This window comes from Macrobrachium nipponense, chromosome 7 (assembly GCF_015104395.2).
Source record: "Macrobrachium nipponense isolate FS-2020 chromosome 7, ASM1510439v2, whole genome shotgun sequence".
NCBI classification, from domain to species: domain Eukaryota; kingdom Metazoa; phylum Arthropoda; class Malacostraca; order Decapoda; family Palaemonidae; genus Macrobrachium; species Macrobrachium nipponense.
The window spans coordinates 113,646,831-113,664,500 of record NC_061109.1 but is presented as its reverse complement, the minus strand read 5'-3'; the positions used below and the strand labels follow the sequence as shown (position 1 = coordinate 113,664,500).

The 17,670-nt window shown below is 36.3% G+C and overlaps 1 protein-coding gene across 2 annotated transcripts in view; it reads right to left on the bottom strand.

The window, feature by feature from the left end:
* Positions 1 to 17,670, bottom strand: part of LOC135217426 (solute carrier family 35 member F3-like) — a 350,261-nt gene that overhangs the window by 39,904 nt on the left and 292,687 nt on the right. For both annotated transcript variants that reach the window (XM_064253287.1, XM_064253288.1), the window contains one exon: positions 7,701 to 7,879. In XM_064253287.1, the coding sequence (XP_064109357.1) occupies positions 7,701 to 7,879 (179 nt within the window). The remainder of the gene's footprint in view (positions 1 to 7,700; positions 7,880 to 17,670) is intronic.

Sequence of the window (17,670 nt, the reverse complement as noted above, 5' to 3'; positions counted from 1 at the left end):
ATATGGAAGAGTGTGTTTGTATGTCTACATATCCGTGAGATGTTAATGAATAATCTCATCCATCTAAAACCTTTAGTTTTGTGATGCCAGTTAGATTAAACTAATCGATCACTCTTGAATCTGGGCAAAAATAGTGTTTTTTTATGTACAATTGTACGAAGTCACATCGCTTTACCAAGAGGGGGACATTATTTACTCGACCTCACAAGGGAACAGCATAAAATCTACATAAGTTATATTATTGAGATATGTTGGGACATGGCGTCTTCCAGTGTGCTTACGTCTGTTTCTGTCATATATTTCTCCTCTTTCTGTAATTGCCATTACCTTCTGTCACATCTTTCGAATGAGCGCCATATTCCTTAGAAGCTTGAATTTCAAGCTATTGGCCATTGTGGGTTCATCTTCTAAATAATGATAATGACTAGTGAAAAACATATACTGTTTAACTCTTGGTAGATATTGTTAGTATTTAACAGTTGTTTCCTGTTCCCCGAAAGGTACTTTCTTAATTGGGTTCATCCTCTAAATAATAATAATAATAATAATAATAATAATAATAATAATAATAGCGCCTTAGTGGCGTGGTTGGTATGGTGTTTGCATCCCACCTCGGTGGTCACGGGTTCGATTCTCGGCCATTCCTTTGAGGAGTGAGAGATGTGTATTTCTGGTGGTAGAAGTTCACTCTCGACGTGGTTCGGAAGTCACGTAAAGCCGTTGGTCCCGTTGCTGAATAACCACTGGATCCATGCAACGTAAAAACACCATACAAACAAACAATAATAATAAGATGATAGAAAAAAAGAGTGTTTAACTCGTGTTAGATATTTAGCAGTTGGTTCTTGGTCCCCGAAAGGTGTATTTTTCCCCTTTCCTGAATCCATAACCCTCAAGGTCAAGTCCCACGCTCTGCCAACGTAGAGTTAAAGAAATTTATTTCTGGTAATTAGAAATTAATTTTTCGATGTAATGTGGTTCGACCTCCGCAATAAGCTGTAGGTCCCGTTGCTAGGTAACCAGTTGGTTCCTAGCCACGTAATAATATCTAATCCTTCGGGGCAGCCCTAGGAGAGCTGTTAGTCAGCTCTGTGGTCTGGTAAAACTAAGATATACTACATACAATCCGTGGAGACAGTGCGAAGAACTTTTTTTTCTCACTCATTTTTTTATCTGTATTTCTTGAAATTGAAATCTCAGAATCTTTGTGAGATCAGTTGATAGTATATATGGGGTCGCTAAATTCAATACAGAATGTTATGATACACCCAAGCGTATTATTTGTATACAGGTGTGTGCGCAGACACATAATAAAAATAGATTATTTGAATTACAGTAATTTAATATCCTAAAATATAGGTTATTTGAATTTGGCTAAGTGGACCGCCTAAATATAACCCATAAAATTAATATCATATTACGCATGGAAATCATTCATATTATTATGACATGATTTAATGAAAAATTGTACCATGATTCAAATGATTAGATATCCTCTTTGTGAAAGGGTTTCAGTCAGTCTTGGATTTTCAGTGTTATATTTAATATTTCAAATCTTCACATTATGTCTAAAGGAAGACTTTGAGTAGGTGCTTTACTTAATCACACATTACATGATCTTTGGTGTGATAAGTTAAGCTACACCTTTTTTGAGGAATCCTGTGTTATATTCTGCTGCAGTTGTTTCTTTGCTCCATTTGTGTACCACATTTACTATAAACTTAACTGCCTTATTGTTTGTTGTCTTGTCTTATTCATTTCTTCATTAGTCTGCGTTTCTGAACATGGTTGACTAAAAAATTTAATTTGTTTGTTCAGACTATTATCTTTAGCTCATCCTGGGTAACTTGTTTTCCATCATAAAGTGTGTTGTTCCAATGACGTACTGTTGCAGAAGCAAGAAATCGTGCCAGTACTTAGGTTGATTAATCATACAACAACAACAACAACAACAACAACGAGTTTCTCTGTCTCTTTTTGCCTACGTACTACTTCGGCCTTTGTCAAGCGGGATCATAACAATAATTACCAGGCTTCCAATCCCCTCATTAACATTGTGCATTGTGGACAAGGACAGTCTCCAGGTGCCTCTGTTCAGCGACCTCCAGTCGTATTACTGGTAAGCTTTGGACCTCGGTGGAAATGTCGCTAGATTGGATGTAGTATATTATAGCTTAATAATTTTATGTCAAATTAGTATGTCCGTGCGTTCATTTAGCCTATAATCGAAGGTGTTTATTCACGAAAAATAACGTTGTTGCTTGTATTCCTGATTTTAAGCTTCAGTCGAGAGCAGTTTCATTTATAGTTAATGTGTTTATTTTGTAAAGGGAGCGGTGTTATTATTTTGAACATAATGCCCACTTATTCTAATGGTATTGATTGGTGCGAGTTAGGCTTATCAGACGTGATTCTGCTAATGGAATAGGAATGGGATTAGACAGTTTTTGTTAATTAGAATCTGGTGTTTTCATTACCAAGTCTCGCCTCCTCTATTCTCCTCGATGTGGTGTTGCGCAATTCACTTCTTCGTACTCTGTTCATTTTTAATGAGTTTTTACGAGAACTCCTAATTGTAATTAGATTGCTTTTTGCTGCATCCGAAACATTTGAAACCAACCAATATCCCTGTTGTATTTTCCCGGACATTATACGAAAATTGTTGAAACCAGTAAATTTTCCTGCTTCACCTAATTATCCAAAAAAGAAAATTCATCCTCGCCGCTCAGTTGATTGGTATTGTTTGCAGAATTTAAATGCATGCGCTTCGTGGTACAGTGGTTAGAAAGCTCTCCTTCCCAGGAATGAGACTGGTTTGATCCCCGGTCGGGGCTGTGGTACGACCTGTTGGTCTTTGTGGTAAACTGTATTCCTTACGGTTAGTCGACTTTGGAGGTCACTTGAGAGTGGAGAATGCTTTCCGAGAAACGGAAGACTGATACGTTCTCGAGCCACCCTCTCAAAGCGGAAAAAGGCTTTTAGAAGAAGAGGAATCGACCAAACCCAGACTACATATGCGTTTCTTTCACTTTTACGTGTAAGGGGAGTTTTATACACGAACTACCCTACATAGTTTCACCGGGAAATATGTGAAATTTGGTTATTGCGTGTATTCAAGGAGAGACTATACATAGAAAAATCATTCATGTTTATGATAGAGACTATCATATGAATTTCATACTGGAAAAATGGGAGCTGGTTAAAAAGTTAGGTTAGCATTTACCAAGGTACTGTTTTAAAGAAAAAGTATAACACGTTGAATATGACCTGGTATAATTTATTGAAGGAAGTGGTGAATTTAGTGTCACAGAGAATGACCAAATGGTGTTTCGTGTTACTGGGTATTGAAAAATAATTCTAAGGCAAGTGTTTTGGTAATAATATGGTTTCATATGGGTGGAATTTATCCATATTTCTCAAAAAATGTCTGTTTCGTAGAGAATTAATTTCATTGGCCCTCTGTAAAGTAGCGTAGTTGAGCTAGAGGATGAATTCTGTGGTTTAGCTGATGCTGGAAGGCCGTATCTCTAGAACCAGCCACACATGATTTTGAGTTGTAACAACAATAGGCGGTGTGAGCAGAACTTTAGGTAGACAAATCCATTTGGTATTGCTCACACAGCCCGTGGTATGATGACACCAATCCCTAAGGTGAATAAAGCCGTCAGAGCTCCTCACGTGATGCACTGTAGGTATTAATTAAGGTTCTTTGCAGCGTTCCTTCGGCCATTACTGCAACCCCTTTGATTCGTTGTACCGTGTCTCCGTTCATATTCTCTTTCTTCCGTCTTACTCTCCACCTTCTCTTAACAAATTTTTCATGGTGCAACTGCGAGGTTTCCCTCTTGTTACGCCTTTAAGCCTTTGTACGCAGGTGTCCTTTCAGCAGTGAATAGCCTCATAGGTCCCAGTGCTTGTTCACCATTGCCCTAAATTTTTTTTATCCCAATGCACCAAGAATTTAGAGGTCTTTTGATTATGATAATTAGATACAAACGGTTTTTATGAATGAGGGCCAGGGGTCATTTTCCCAATTTTGGAAAATGGGCGATGTGGGAATGCGAGCGGGCATGGGTTATTATTATTATTATTATTATTATTATGGGGAGTCGTTTGCTGCTCCTGAGGGAAGAGTTCGACTTGTTATTGTCTTTTAGTAATATTTATCCCAGCAGTGAGAAAAGACCCAGTAAATACACTTTTTTTTTTATGTAATATTCAACCATTTCTTGTAGAAAATGTCATATAAATATTTTTAAGGATTACAGGTGAATATTTTTAAATCGGTGTACTGGGGTATATAGTGGGGAATGAGTAGATATTTGCCAAAACTATAAAGAAAAAGCTATTATTCTGTTTTTGTTTGATCACAAAAATTGTACATTTAATGAATTTAAATTTTTTTTGCTTATAACTGGCGTAAAAATAACATTAAAAATAATTCGTGTTTATAATAGAGAATGTTGTATGACTGTCAGAAAGACATTATTAAATAAAAATAATTCGTGTTTATAATAGAGAATGTTGTATGACTGTCAGAAAGACATTATTAAATAAAAATAATTCGTGTTTATAATAGAGAATGTTGTATAACTGTCAGAAAGACATTATTAAATAAAAATAATTCGTGTTTATAATAGAGAACCGTTGTATGACTGTCAGAAAGACATTATTAAACAAACTAAGAAAGCAGCGTTATTTCATCAGGTAAACGTAGCATTCAAATTAAGGTTTTATTTATTCATGAAACGAACATACAAGTGCAATTATAAGAAAACAAGGGCTTTAAAGTGTCCTTTAACAAGGGTTTTAAAGTGTCATTGAAAGGGTGAGGTACCTGAACCGTTTTTTAACTATTTCTCTCCATCTTATCATTTATTTCTTTCATCTTATCATTTCATTCTGGGCTTATGTCCCCTTACATACATGCACATACATCCAGTTTGATAAGACTTTTAATGACATTCATATATTATTCTAGTGGTATAAAAATTGTATAGAGTAAATCTCGGATAACATCTAATAAAATATAATAAACAAGTAATTTAATTAGCGGGAAAGGGGCTCTTACTTTTTCTATTTTGCTTAAAATTACTGAGCTTCCAAGAAAAACATCGGATTAAAAAGTGCAAAGTAATATTAAGATATGAAAGGTATTGCAGAGCCGCGACAAAGTAAACGATACGCAGTACGCTACTGAATAAATGGCTAGTGTTTGTATATGTACTTGACACTACAGACAATAATGAAAAAATATTTTTGGGTAGGGATTACGGTTATTAATAGGGAAATGCATTTTACCAGGTATTCAAAGCCATCGGCTGAGTCTGGAACGATGTTTATACGCAGTCCTTTCCATCGTTCGTGAAATTTCGTAACTGGATTTGGAGCGTATTTTGAAATTAGGTTAGGAGGGAAGTCCTCCCCCACAGAAAATTTGTGAGGACAGACGCTTTCCCAAATAAATCTTACGTCCATCACCGGAAGCAAAATTGTCCCTTCTTTCGATTCCAGACTTAGACTTTAAACAATTGTTCCTTCTTTCAATTCCAGACTTGACTTTACAATTGTTCCTTCTTTCAATTCCAGACTTTACTTTGGACAATCGTCCCTTCTTTCAGTTCCAGACTTGACTTATAACAATTGTTCCTTCTTTCAATTCCAGACTTGACTTTGGACAATCGTCCCTTCTTTCAGTTCCAGCCTTGACTTTGAACAATTGTTCCTTCTTTCAATTCCAGACTTGACTTTAAACAATTGTCCCATCTTTCAATTCCAGACTTGACTTTGAACAATTGTTCCTTCTTTCATTTCCAGACTTGACTTTGAACAGTTGTCCCTTCTTTCAGTTCCAGACTTGACTTTGGACAATCGTCCCTTCTTTCAATTCCAGACTTGACTTTAAACAATTGTCCCATCTTTCAATTCCAGACTTGACTTTAAACAATTGTCCCATCTTTCAATTCCAGACTTGACTTTGAACAATTGTTCCTTCTTTCATTTCCAGACTTGACTTTGAACAGTTGTCCCTCTTTCAGTTCCAGACTTGACTTTAAACAATTGTCCCTTCTTTCAATTCCAGACTTGACTTTGAACAGTTGTCCCCTCTTTCAGTTCCAGACTTGATTTTAAACAATTGTCCCTTCTTTCAATTCCAGACTTGACTTTGAACAATTGTCCTATCTTTCAATTCCAGACTTGACTTTGAACAATTGTCCTATCTTTCAATTCCAGACTTGACTTTGAACATTGTCCTAATCTTTTCAATTCCAGCGTGAACAATTATCCTATTTTCAATTCCAAGACTTGACTTTGAACAGTTGCCTTGGGAATTTTCAGTCACATTGCATGTTGCCACCGCAATGTATTGTCTGTGTGGCCGATTTGACGTATTTCATGAAAGTATAACGCGCTATTTCGCTTTTAAAATACGTATAATACCGAACGATACTATTACCTCCATCCTAATATGACCTAAAAATTACTTGATATATTAGGAGAGTCAGAGTAATCGATCTCTTCGGTAAAATACATTTTCAAGTAAATGTGGGCACCATTTCTTTCACATATATCTGCTATTTACTATTGGGAAATCGCAAACATGTATCAAAATAGCATGAAAGTATCAGCGTGGTGGAATGGAGAGATCGGTATTCAAGGACGTCTGTGTGTGCGCGCTATTTCCGAAAATATTCAAAAGCTATTTACAAAGCGCCATTGGGAAGTGATCATTCAACTTTCTTCCCTGTTACCCTCATTCAAACAAATGCCGATCTTCCCGTTAAGGGGACGATCACCTTCAAGGTAGCGCGATTTCCTCGCGCGCATTTCATCAGTTTCGTTTGGTTCCGCAAATGCGAGAGGGGTGTGTGTGTGTGTGTGTGTCCTCCCTAATGTTATTCTTCGCACGGTGCCGCAACGATGATGCAGGCTGATCCGTGCGTCTGGAGGCATTCAGGATATCTGGGTAGGACCGTTGGGGAGATCATCAATTCGGGGAACGAAGCCTGGGGAATATCCTTTCCTAGAAACTCCGGGGTTCTCATAACTGGATAAGTAAATAACTCTCTCTCTCTCTCTCTCTCTCTCTCTCTCTCTCTCTCTCTCTAACGGATTTGCTGAAAGAAAGTTTTGGCGCAGGCCTCTCGGCTCTGTATGTTCGGGAGATAGTCTTAAATGTCTGCCTTGTGTTTTACCTAAAGTCCTTTCGAGCATTTCATGTATGTAGCGAATAATGTAATGTTGAAGCTGTCATACGCAACGTATTTGAATGAGGGATATTTGCCTGCTTTTTTTTTTCGCAAGTCTCGGATTATTTTGAGACATTTTGCTGCTGGATTGAAAGATTAGCCATTGTTTATTTTCAGCGAGTACTTCATAGTCGTCATTGCAGACATTTTTTTTATTCTTTGAATCATGTGTCATCAAATTGGGGTAATGTGTCTCTTATTCAAATTGGTAGTTTGTTTTATTGAAGATAAGTTTTCTTATACATAGTAATTTCTTACTTAAAATTGGGATTATGCGTTATATTTAATTGAAATTCAGATTCTTATACACTAGTGTACATTAAAAATGGTATATTTGAATGGTTTCTTATAAAAGACTGAAAAGTGGTACTACATTTAAATAGTTTCTTATACACTAGTAAAAAGTGGTAGATTTAAACAAGAAGTAATCAGATAGATGATATAACTCACCCGAACACCGACGAACTGGTCGTGCAGAATGACCCAGGAGAGCAGATACACGAACGACACATGTGCCGAGTATAGAGCCATGACATCCGTGCAGTCCAGGATGCGCAGCGAGTAAACGTACATGTAGTTTGTGATCACCCACAGTAGACAGAACAGGCAGCATCTGGTCATGAATTTACCTGAAAGGAGAAAAATTGATTCTTATTATTGAAAGAGGGGAACATTTATTGTAATTACTGAAAGACAGAAAATTTATTGTAATCATTAAAAGGGTGAAAACATTTATTGTAAGTACTGCACGACAGAAAAATTATTGTCATTACTGAAAGACAGAAAAATTATTTTAATCATTGAAAGAGGGGAAATTTTATTGTAATCACTGAAAGAGGGGAACATTTATTGTAATTACTGAAAGAGGTGACTAATGGTTGTAAATACTGAAAGACAGAACATTTATTGTAATTACTGAATAAGATTTTATTGTAATTAAAGCGAGAAAAATAATTTTTATAATTACTGCAAGAGAAACAGTTGCAATTACTGAGCGAAACATTTCATGGAGATTGTAATTACTGAGAGAATAATTTACCGTAATTACTGAAATGGAGAAAAAAAATTTGTAGCAATAACTGTTATGTGGATTATTTTTTCCGCGCCACAACTCGATATTGGAGTTTTTATGTTACCTTAAGGCTGGTCGTAATCACGGCTCCCATGGCAGTGGTCGTGTATTAATGTCAAAATTTTCCCCTTGAAATTCTTAATATTAACGTTATGTAAAGGGGAAATTGTTATTTTAAAATGAACTACTTCATGTAGCCATGACTGATGAAACTATGTGAATATAGAGTCAATATGTAGCGATTTTGAAATTATGGATCGTGGAGTCCCTCCATGCAACGCAAGGATTTAATGAAAACCTTTCTCTCTGTTAATTAAGCACCGTCAAGCCCCATGTGTCTCCTCCCATGACTTGTAGAGATGACAAGCTTCCCTGAATCGACGGTTTCATGATTAGTTTCTCCTTAGTATTTTATTTGGTACCTGTGATGTAATTATTATTATTGACAATCAAAAGCCACAGTAGTGTTGAAATATATTATTGTACAATGGTAAAAAATACAAGGAGAGAGTTTCGGATACTGCTCCGTATCCGAAAGTCTCTCCTTGTATTTTTTACCATTGTACCATAATCTATTTTAACACTACTGTGGCTTTTGATTGTCAATATTACAGCCTCGTTACGGAGGTTCCTTAGTTCATTATTATTATTATTATTACTGTATATGTATAGGTTTGTGTCAGAAATCTTATTAAGAGCATAAAACGATAAATGTACCAGATTTTACTTCTTTTGGTCTTGAGAATGATTACAGGTCCTGCACTCAAGTCCGGTGTTGAAAAGCTATGTTTGCATAAGTAGCGGTAACAAAAAGTAGGGAATGGGTCTGTCTTGTCTCAGTGTATTTTTCTGAAATAAAAAGTCAGTCATTTTAAAAACCGATTTTTTTTTTTTTTTTTTTTTTTTTTTTTTTATGAACTGTCATGTAAGACAGCGTATGCTCACCAAGCCCTGCCAACTATATTTCATTGATTTACTAATAAGGTTAAGAGGTTGGTTTATATATTTAAGAAAAGTAGTTCAGGAAAACCGTTTGATGCAAAGTGCAGTTTAACCTTGAAGATCTGGTCCTAAGATTCTTCAGCCTACATTATGTTTCACAAAATGAATTTACATCACAAGTCTTGATGCAACACCATTATGTTGAATACAAATGGCTAAGAAGCTTTACCGTTTCGTAGATACTGTATATATGTATGCTGCTTGTCAGGTTTTATTCCGTTTTAAGAGATCTTGTCGTTCATAGAGCTTGATAGGGAAGCGTAAAATGGCGCTTGTTATTAAATGGCTTTTGTTGTAAAGGCCACGGCCAAGACGCATTGATCTCAGAGTCCGGCCATGATTGCAAACTTAAAGTCTTCCAAACAGCAATTTGGTAAATTATTATTTTGTCATAGCACCAACCAAGGCCGCTTTAGTGGATGACAGACATTAGGCGGACTTTTTTTGTTAAAGATTTACTAGTTTTATACCGTCACCATATGGTCATTAACAGTCATGTAATCACAAAGCGAATTTATGCTGACGTGAGTGAGTAGTAATATTCTTGTAAATAACTGGTCTAGGTGTAATAAAATAAAAAGGGGTTAGGGAATTCATTAAAAGCCCTTAAAAAACCTGGGATAGAATGGTGGTGTGCTCTGCACAGTATTTCTTTGACGAAAATAACTTTTCAATTTTTGACGCATTTCGTATTCATGGAAAGAGCCTCGGTGCAGTTGCACAGTGGAGATGAGAGCGCCGACGCTTCAGTTTGTGGCATTTTAAGTAGTTGGGAAGCGAACAGAAAGACACGGCGAAAAATTAGCGTAGGGATATTGCATAGCTCTCTTGGGAGGAATTTAAATGCGTAACTCTCTTGTATTTTTCAGGAATCCTCCTCCCCTATCAAAGACTTCCAGTCTTTCTACCATACGGAAGAAGCTCGTACGAACAGTCCCCGTACAGGCACTGTAGGCATTACTTATTATATATGTATGTGCGTGTGGATGTGTGTGTGTTTGCATTGAAGGTTGCTTGTGCTTGATTTAAGTTATGTTCAGTCGCGCTGCTGAATACCAGAGTGATATAGTATATATATATATATATATATATATATATATATATATATATATATATATATGCATCATACATACATACATATACATACATACTATATATATATATATATATATATAGATATATATATATATATATATATATGGTTTTTTTTTTTCATAACAATGCACCAGTGAAATAGAAAAAACATTTTCCCAATGTTAGGATATAATGCTATCAGTGCAAACGCTTCACGTCTCTACCCCACAAATAAACATTTCATATGTCTTACCGCTCCCATTTTTTTTTACTCTATTTTATTTTAGACAGCCTCCCATCCACTTTGGTGTAAGGCCTGAGAGGATATATAAAGAAATGGACCATAAATCTTGAATGAGGCTTTGGATCCTTGGAGGCTCCTGGCTCTAAAAGGCCTCTTTGGGGAGAAACGCCGAACGAAGTGCCGGAAAAGACATTGGTTCACTCATTACAGGAATTAGCGGAGAGAGAGAGAGAGAGAGAGAGAGAGAGAGAGAGAGAGAGAGAGAGAGAGAGCAAATTCGTGGTAGATGATAGATTCTTTTGCCTACTAATGAATTTCAAAAGTTATGCGCTGTAAGAGAGAGAGAGAGAGAGAGAGAGATTCATGACAGATGGCGAATTCTCTTACGTACGGAGGAATTTCAAAACAGATGCGCTAAATCATATGAATGCTAAAGAATTGTACTATGAGCAGTAATGAAAAAATTTCATTTCACTTCTGAGGTGTGTTGTGCTTTCTGATGTAATATTGTATCCTTTATGAGACTAAAAAATGGCTGTTTCATCCTTCAGCCTTTGAAAGCTAATTAGCCAGTAGGATATGTGCTTAGGTTGAGGTAAGCCTCTTTACATAATTTTTTATATTTAAAAGTAATCTGGTTCCTAAGATTATATGGGCGAAATACGTGAAATGCTATTGTTACGCAGTCAGTTATTTTGTTGTGGTAGTATTACCGGAAGCATTGTTGTAGATCTTGACATTATAACGTGATGATAATTGCTGTAGCTTTGGTAAGGCACAATTTTTAAAAATCGCCGAAATGTTCGTTTGGATTCCGGTTAAATAGTGTTACAGTGTTGTAATAACATTATTATTATTATTATTATTATTATTATTATTTTTTTTTTTTTTTTTTTCTCTTCTCTTTTTTTGTGTGTGTGTGTGTGCTCTATCATAGTCCTCCAATTCGACTGGGTGGTATTTATAGTGTGGGGTTCCGGGTTGCATCCTGCCTCCTTAGGAGTCCATCACTTTTCTTACTATGTGTGCCGTTTCTAGGATCACACTCTTCTGCATGAGTCCTGGAGCTACTTCAGCCTCTAGTTTTTTCTAGATTCCTTTTCAGGGATCTTGGGATCGTGCCTAGTGCTCCTATGATTATGGGTACGATTTCCACTGGCATATCCCATATCCTTCTTATTCTATTTTCAGATCTTGATACTTATCCATTTTTTTCCCTCTCCTTTCTCTTCAAATCTGGTGTCCCATGGTATTGCGACATCAATGAGTGATACTTTCATCTTGACTTTGTCAATCATCGTCACGTCTGGTCTGTTTGCACGTATCACCCTATTATTAATTTTTTTTTCTACTAAATGTAAATTTCCTTATTCTGAATTTAGGATAGTTTCGATTTTCAAAAATCTTCGATTCCCAACAAAAATCAGATCCTGAGGGTTCATACTTCCTATGGAAACGATGCGTTGTTCTGTAAATCAAGAAAAGACGCTTTCTTACGCAGCTTTAGATTTTTCTGCCCTCAATATAGTTAAATAAGTAAATGGTGGCAATTTCGTGGTAGGGTCACCTCATGGAAATTACCAACGAGAACTCTAGAAGCCGCTCAGTTTTATCCAGATTCCTGTTTGAAAAAATATCAGTCAACCATGACCCTGGGAAAGTCCAGCGCTCTCCTAGTGATAGTTGTTTGGTTTGGTGTGATTTTTGTAATAAATAACATGTTCGTATGGCTATATTGTACCATAAACTATGGTTATGGTCTTGGCGTTAAACATGCAACAGTAAATGACATATTTGAGACGAATTTTCTCAGTGTCGAGACTGGAATATAATTAAAGGTCCACAATGATAAATCATTACAATCCACTACTGAATATTATTGTGGACCTTTAATCAAATGACATATTTGCAAGACATTCGTTGACATACTTCTAGATACAAAGGATAAGACGGCAGATAGTTGCCTCTCAGCAATGTTTACTATACCTTGAAGCCATTCCACCCAGAAACTCGATTTTTTTTTCTCCATAGCCAAGTAGAGCACCATCATGGCTGCCTGTGTAGTTCTTGTTGGGAACTTTTTCTTTTTTTTCTTTTATGTCGGCGGTGAATTATTACGTTATAACGGGGCTACAAGCCCTATATATATCCAGAGTAGCTCGATTTTTCCCTCGTGGATCAGTAGCCCAGAAGATCCCTTCATAGGTTTCATTTTATTACACTGGAGATTAGAAATAGGATTTTTGTGAGCTTGGATATACGTAGAAAGGGTAGGATCGGGTTATTACGAAGCCTTATTGAAACTGGGTCATCAAATCACTACCATTACAGGTATTAGAAATTTATATAGATATATATATATATACATATATATATATATAGTATATATATAATAGATATGTATGTATGTATGTATGTATGTATGTATGTATGTATAAGTGTCTTTTTGGGGTTATGGGAATACTACAAAGGTGCACCCTCGTCTCTAGGGTAATTTTCCAATTGCATCCTTTCTGTAAGATTAATTTGATAATTACGATTGCATCTAACACGTCCTTTTTTTTGTATAACTTCCATTTGGTCATTAACCGTACTTTTAACATTTATTTCTATCGGGAATAACTAAATGTTTTGTTCAGATGCGCTTTGAGCATCGTAGTAGCGCTCTCTCTCTCTCTCTCTCTCTCTCTCTCTCTCTCTCTCTCTCTCTCTCACATTTACATATAACACATTCTCCCAAAGGTACAATAATTCTCTCTCTCTCTCTCTCTCTCCCCTGCACAGCATCTTGCTCATTTCAAATCACCTAAGGCGCAACGATTGTCTGCCGTAAAGATACTGTATTAATCGTCCGCAATGTAAATATTATTCTTCTTCTCAAGTTATTAAGATTTCTAAAAAATGCTGACGTCGATTTCCACCTACTAGAATTTATAAGCGTGATTGACCCTTTAGAGACCGCCCCCCCCTCTTTTTTTGAGACATTGTAGTTTATATTTCTTGTGAGAAAGGGAAAATATTTAGTGTTGCAACTCATTACATCGTTCGCTTCATCAAAAATGGCGTTTTAGAATGTTTTGAGCAAATTGAATTCGTAGTAATTTTGGTAAAGCGAATTGGGATATTTATCACGTGATATTAGTCAAGCTTTATTCGTGGGACTTCAGTCTACTACAAGACAGTCCTCCACAATCTCTGAGACTGTATAAAAGTTAAGTATATCTTAGTATAACCAGACCACTCAGCTGATTAACAACTCTCATAGGGCTGGCACGAAGGATTAGGTATTTTTACGTGGCTAGGAACCAATTGGTTATCTCGCAACGTGACCTAGAGCTTATTGTGGGATCCGAACCACATTATATCGACAAATTAGCTTCTAATCACCAGAAACAAATTTCTCTTGACTCCACCTTGGCAGAGTGGGGAATCGAACTCGGGACTGCCGAATTGGTAGGCGAGCACGTAAACCACTCGTCCAACGAGGAGCTTGAGATTGTATAAATCATTACTTTATTTAACCCGGTATCTGTTTATTTTTCGCTCTTGAGTTATTACAGATAATTACATATCTTTGTGATTCCGTAGGTATAGGACTGATTTTTTTTTCCATTCCTCATGTAATATAGGACAAAGTAAATTATTAAGGACAAAGCAAATTATTAAGGACAAAGCAAATTATCAAGGACAAAGTAAATTATTAAGGACAAAGCAAATTATCAAGGACAAAGTAAATTATTAAGGACAAAGCAAATTATCAAGGACAAAGTAAATTATTAAGGACAAAGCAAATTATCAAGGACAAAGCAAATGATCAAGGACAAAGCAAATTATCAAGGACAAAGTAAATTATTAAGGACAAAGCAATTATTAAGGACAAAGTAAATGATTAAGGACAAAGAAAATTATCAAGGACAAAGTAAATATTAAGGGACAAAGAAAATTATCAAGGACAAAGCAAATGATTAAGGACAAAGCAAATTATCAAGGACAAAGTAAATTATCAAGGACAAAGCAAATGATCAAGGACAAAGCAAATTATCAAGGACAAAGCAAATTATTAAGGACAAAGTAAATTATTAAGGACAAAGTAAATTTTTAGGTTGCTCTCCCCCATGTCTATGAGACACAATCCATTATGAGCTTCCTCCCCCAGTGTCTTTGAGACAATAAATTACAGGTTTATTTGCCCGTGTTTTTGACACAAGGTAATTTATGAGTTATATAAATCCCCCCATTTCTTTAAGGCAGGTTAAATTACTGGCTTGTTTCCCGATGTTCTTGCGTGAATTATGAAATTTATGCTGTAAAGGCAAGCACTAAGGCACATTCCGTTCGATTTCTACGAGACAAAGTAAATTGTTAGCTAGTTTTTTCTCATTTATGTAAGAGAGCAAATCATTAGCTTGATTTTTTTTTCTTAATTTTATGTGCTAGAGTCCAGATTGCTAACTGGGTTTCCACTGTGAAAATGCTTATTTTCCTTTGAGATAGAATAGATCATTTGGCTGTTTTCCTGATTTCTTTGAAATAGGCTAAATCAACAGGTCCATATCTAATTTTTTTGAGAGTTTAAATCCTTACCTTGCTAGTTTCATGTCTTTGAGTTAGTTTAAATCATGGGTGGATGTCCTCATTTCGTGGAGATCATTTAAAAACCGCACGTCTTTTTACCGCTTATTTTGAGATACAAATCATTATAGGGTGTTTTCCCATTTTTTCGGGACAGGCCAAATCTGTAACCTGTTTCCCTAATTTTGGTTGAGGCGGGCGGCAAATTATTTGCTTGTTTGCCTAATTTTCTTGAGACATTTAAACTCATTTGCGAGCGCGCGCTTTTTTTTTTTTTTTTTTTTTTTTTTTTTTTTTTAAGACAAAGTAATCATGTGCTTATCATCCCGTTTCATCAAGTTGCGCAATGTCGCAACAGACCTCGATTATTCGCACTGAAATGTCCTACAAGCTGGCGACGTTGTCTTCTGTGTACTCACGCGCACTGTGAGAAATCGTTTTCTTTCATTAACGTTCGAGGGATAATAAAACGGTGTACTTGTGCTTAAAAAAAATAAAAGAATCATAAAAGTAACATTTTAAAGATAAATGCCAGTCACAATTTTCTGTCTTTCCTCATAACGAGCAGGAAGTTTTATGGAAGTTGTAATGCAAGTAAAATATAACATAAACTCGAATTATGATTTGCATGGCTTGAATAATGTAACGAATTCATACGACAAATAAGTTTCTAACGAATCTCGTTATGAAAACGGAAAAATTTTGATGCTGAAGAGTATCTTTTATTACAAAGGTATTGTGCGTTGTGTGGTTTTATGTTTCAAATTTATTCAGCAGTATCAAATAGTTTGAACAAATGTATTTCACATTGTGAATGTCTATCATTTATTTTTGGGGCGTGAATGAAATCCGTATATGTTTCCCGTTAATCGAATCGATGACAAAATGGGGAGGAGAGAGAGAGAGAGAGAGAGAGAGAGAGAGAGAGAGAGAGAGAGAGAGAGAGAGAGAGAGAGAGAAGAGTTCAGACAATGTAAGAGCCTTGAACTTAAAAGTAAAAACCGGAAAGAAGAAGGTGGTGAAACTTCCAGTCACGGAAGGTTTTCTCTTTTATAACGCCCACATGCAAATTTAGCTTAAACGCATCTTGCAAATAAAATGCTTTCATGAAAGTTTGTTAGCGACGAAAAATAATTTTTTTTTTTTTGAGATTCCGAAAATGAAAAATGAATATACTTCTGAGATGAATGAAGGACAGAGAACTTCAGAAAGATAAACCACGTATCACACCGAGACAGATAAACCACGTATCAACCTTATCATCATTTATTAGTATCATCATCACCGTCATCATTACTTCTCAGCCAAAAGAATTTCCCTAAAGGGTGACTTCGGAGGAAAACGTGACTACAGTTATTGCATATTCATGGATTAAGGATAAAAAACCCATCAAAGAAAGTAATTCTCAGAGTTGATGAAGGCACGAGGCTTCTTAAAATCTTACGAAACTGAAGGAATGATAACAGCGGCACAAGACTGATAGAGCAAAAAAAAAAAAAAAAAAAAATTATTATTATTATTTTTATATATATATTTTTTGCTCTATCACAGTCCTCCAATTCGACTGGGTGACATTTATAGTGTGGGGTTCCGGGTTGCATCCTGCCTCCTTAGGAGTCCATCACTTTTCTTACTATGTGCGCCGTTTCCAGGATCACACTCTTTTGCAAGAGTCCTGGAGCTACTTCAGCCTCTAGTTTTTCTAGATTCCTTTTCAGGGATCTTGGGATCGTGCCTAGTGCTCCTATGATTATGGGTACGATTTCCACTGGCATATCCCATATCTTTCTTATTTCTATTTTCAGGTCTTGATACTTATCCATTTTTTCCCTCTCTTTCTCTTCAACTCTGGTGTCCCGTGGTATTGCGACATCAATGAGTGATACTTTCTTCTTGATTTTGTCAATCAACGTCACGTCTGGTCTATTTGCACGTATCACCCTATCTGTTCTGATACCGTAGTCCCAGAGGATCTTTGCCTGATCGTTTTCTATCACTCCTTCAGGTTGGTGCTCATACCACTTATTACTGCAAGGTAGCTGATATTTCTTGCGCAGGCTCCAGTGGAGGGCTTTTGCAACTGAATCATGCCTCTTTTTGTACTGGTTCTGTGCAAGTGCCGGACATTCGCTTGCTATGTGGTTTATGGTCTCATTTTTCATATTGCGCTTCCTACATATGGGAGAGATGTTATTTCCGTCTATCGTTCTTTGAATATATCTGGTTCTTAGGGCGTGATCTTGTGCCGCTGTTATCATTCCTTCAGTTTCCTTCTTTAGCTCTCCCCTCTGTGTCATCGCTGGCTAGTTCTTTAGTCTGTCTCTTGTATTGTCCGTGCAGTGGTTTGTTGTGCCAGTCCTCTGTTCTATTTGTCATTCTCCTGTCTCTGTATATTTCTGGGTCTTCGTCTACTTTTATCAGTCCTTCTTCCCATGCACTCTTGAGCCACTCGTCTT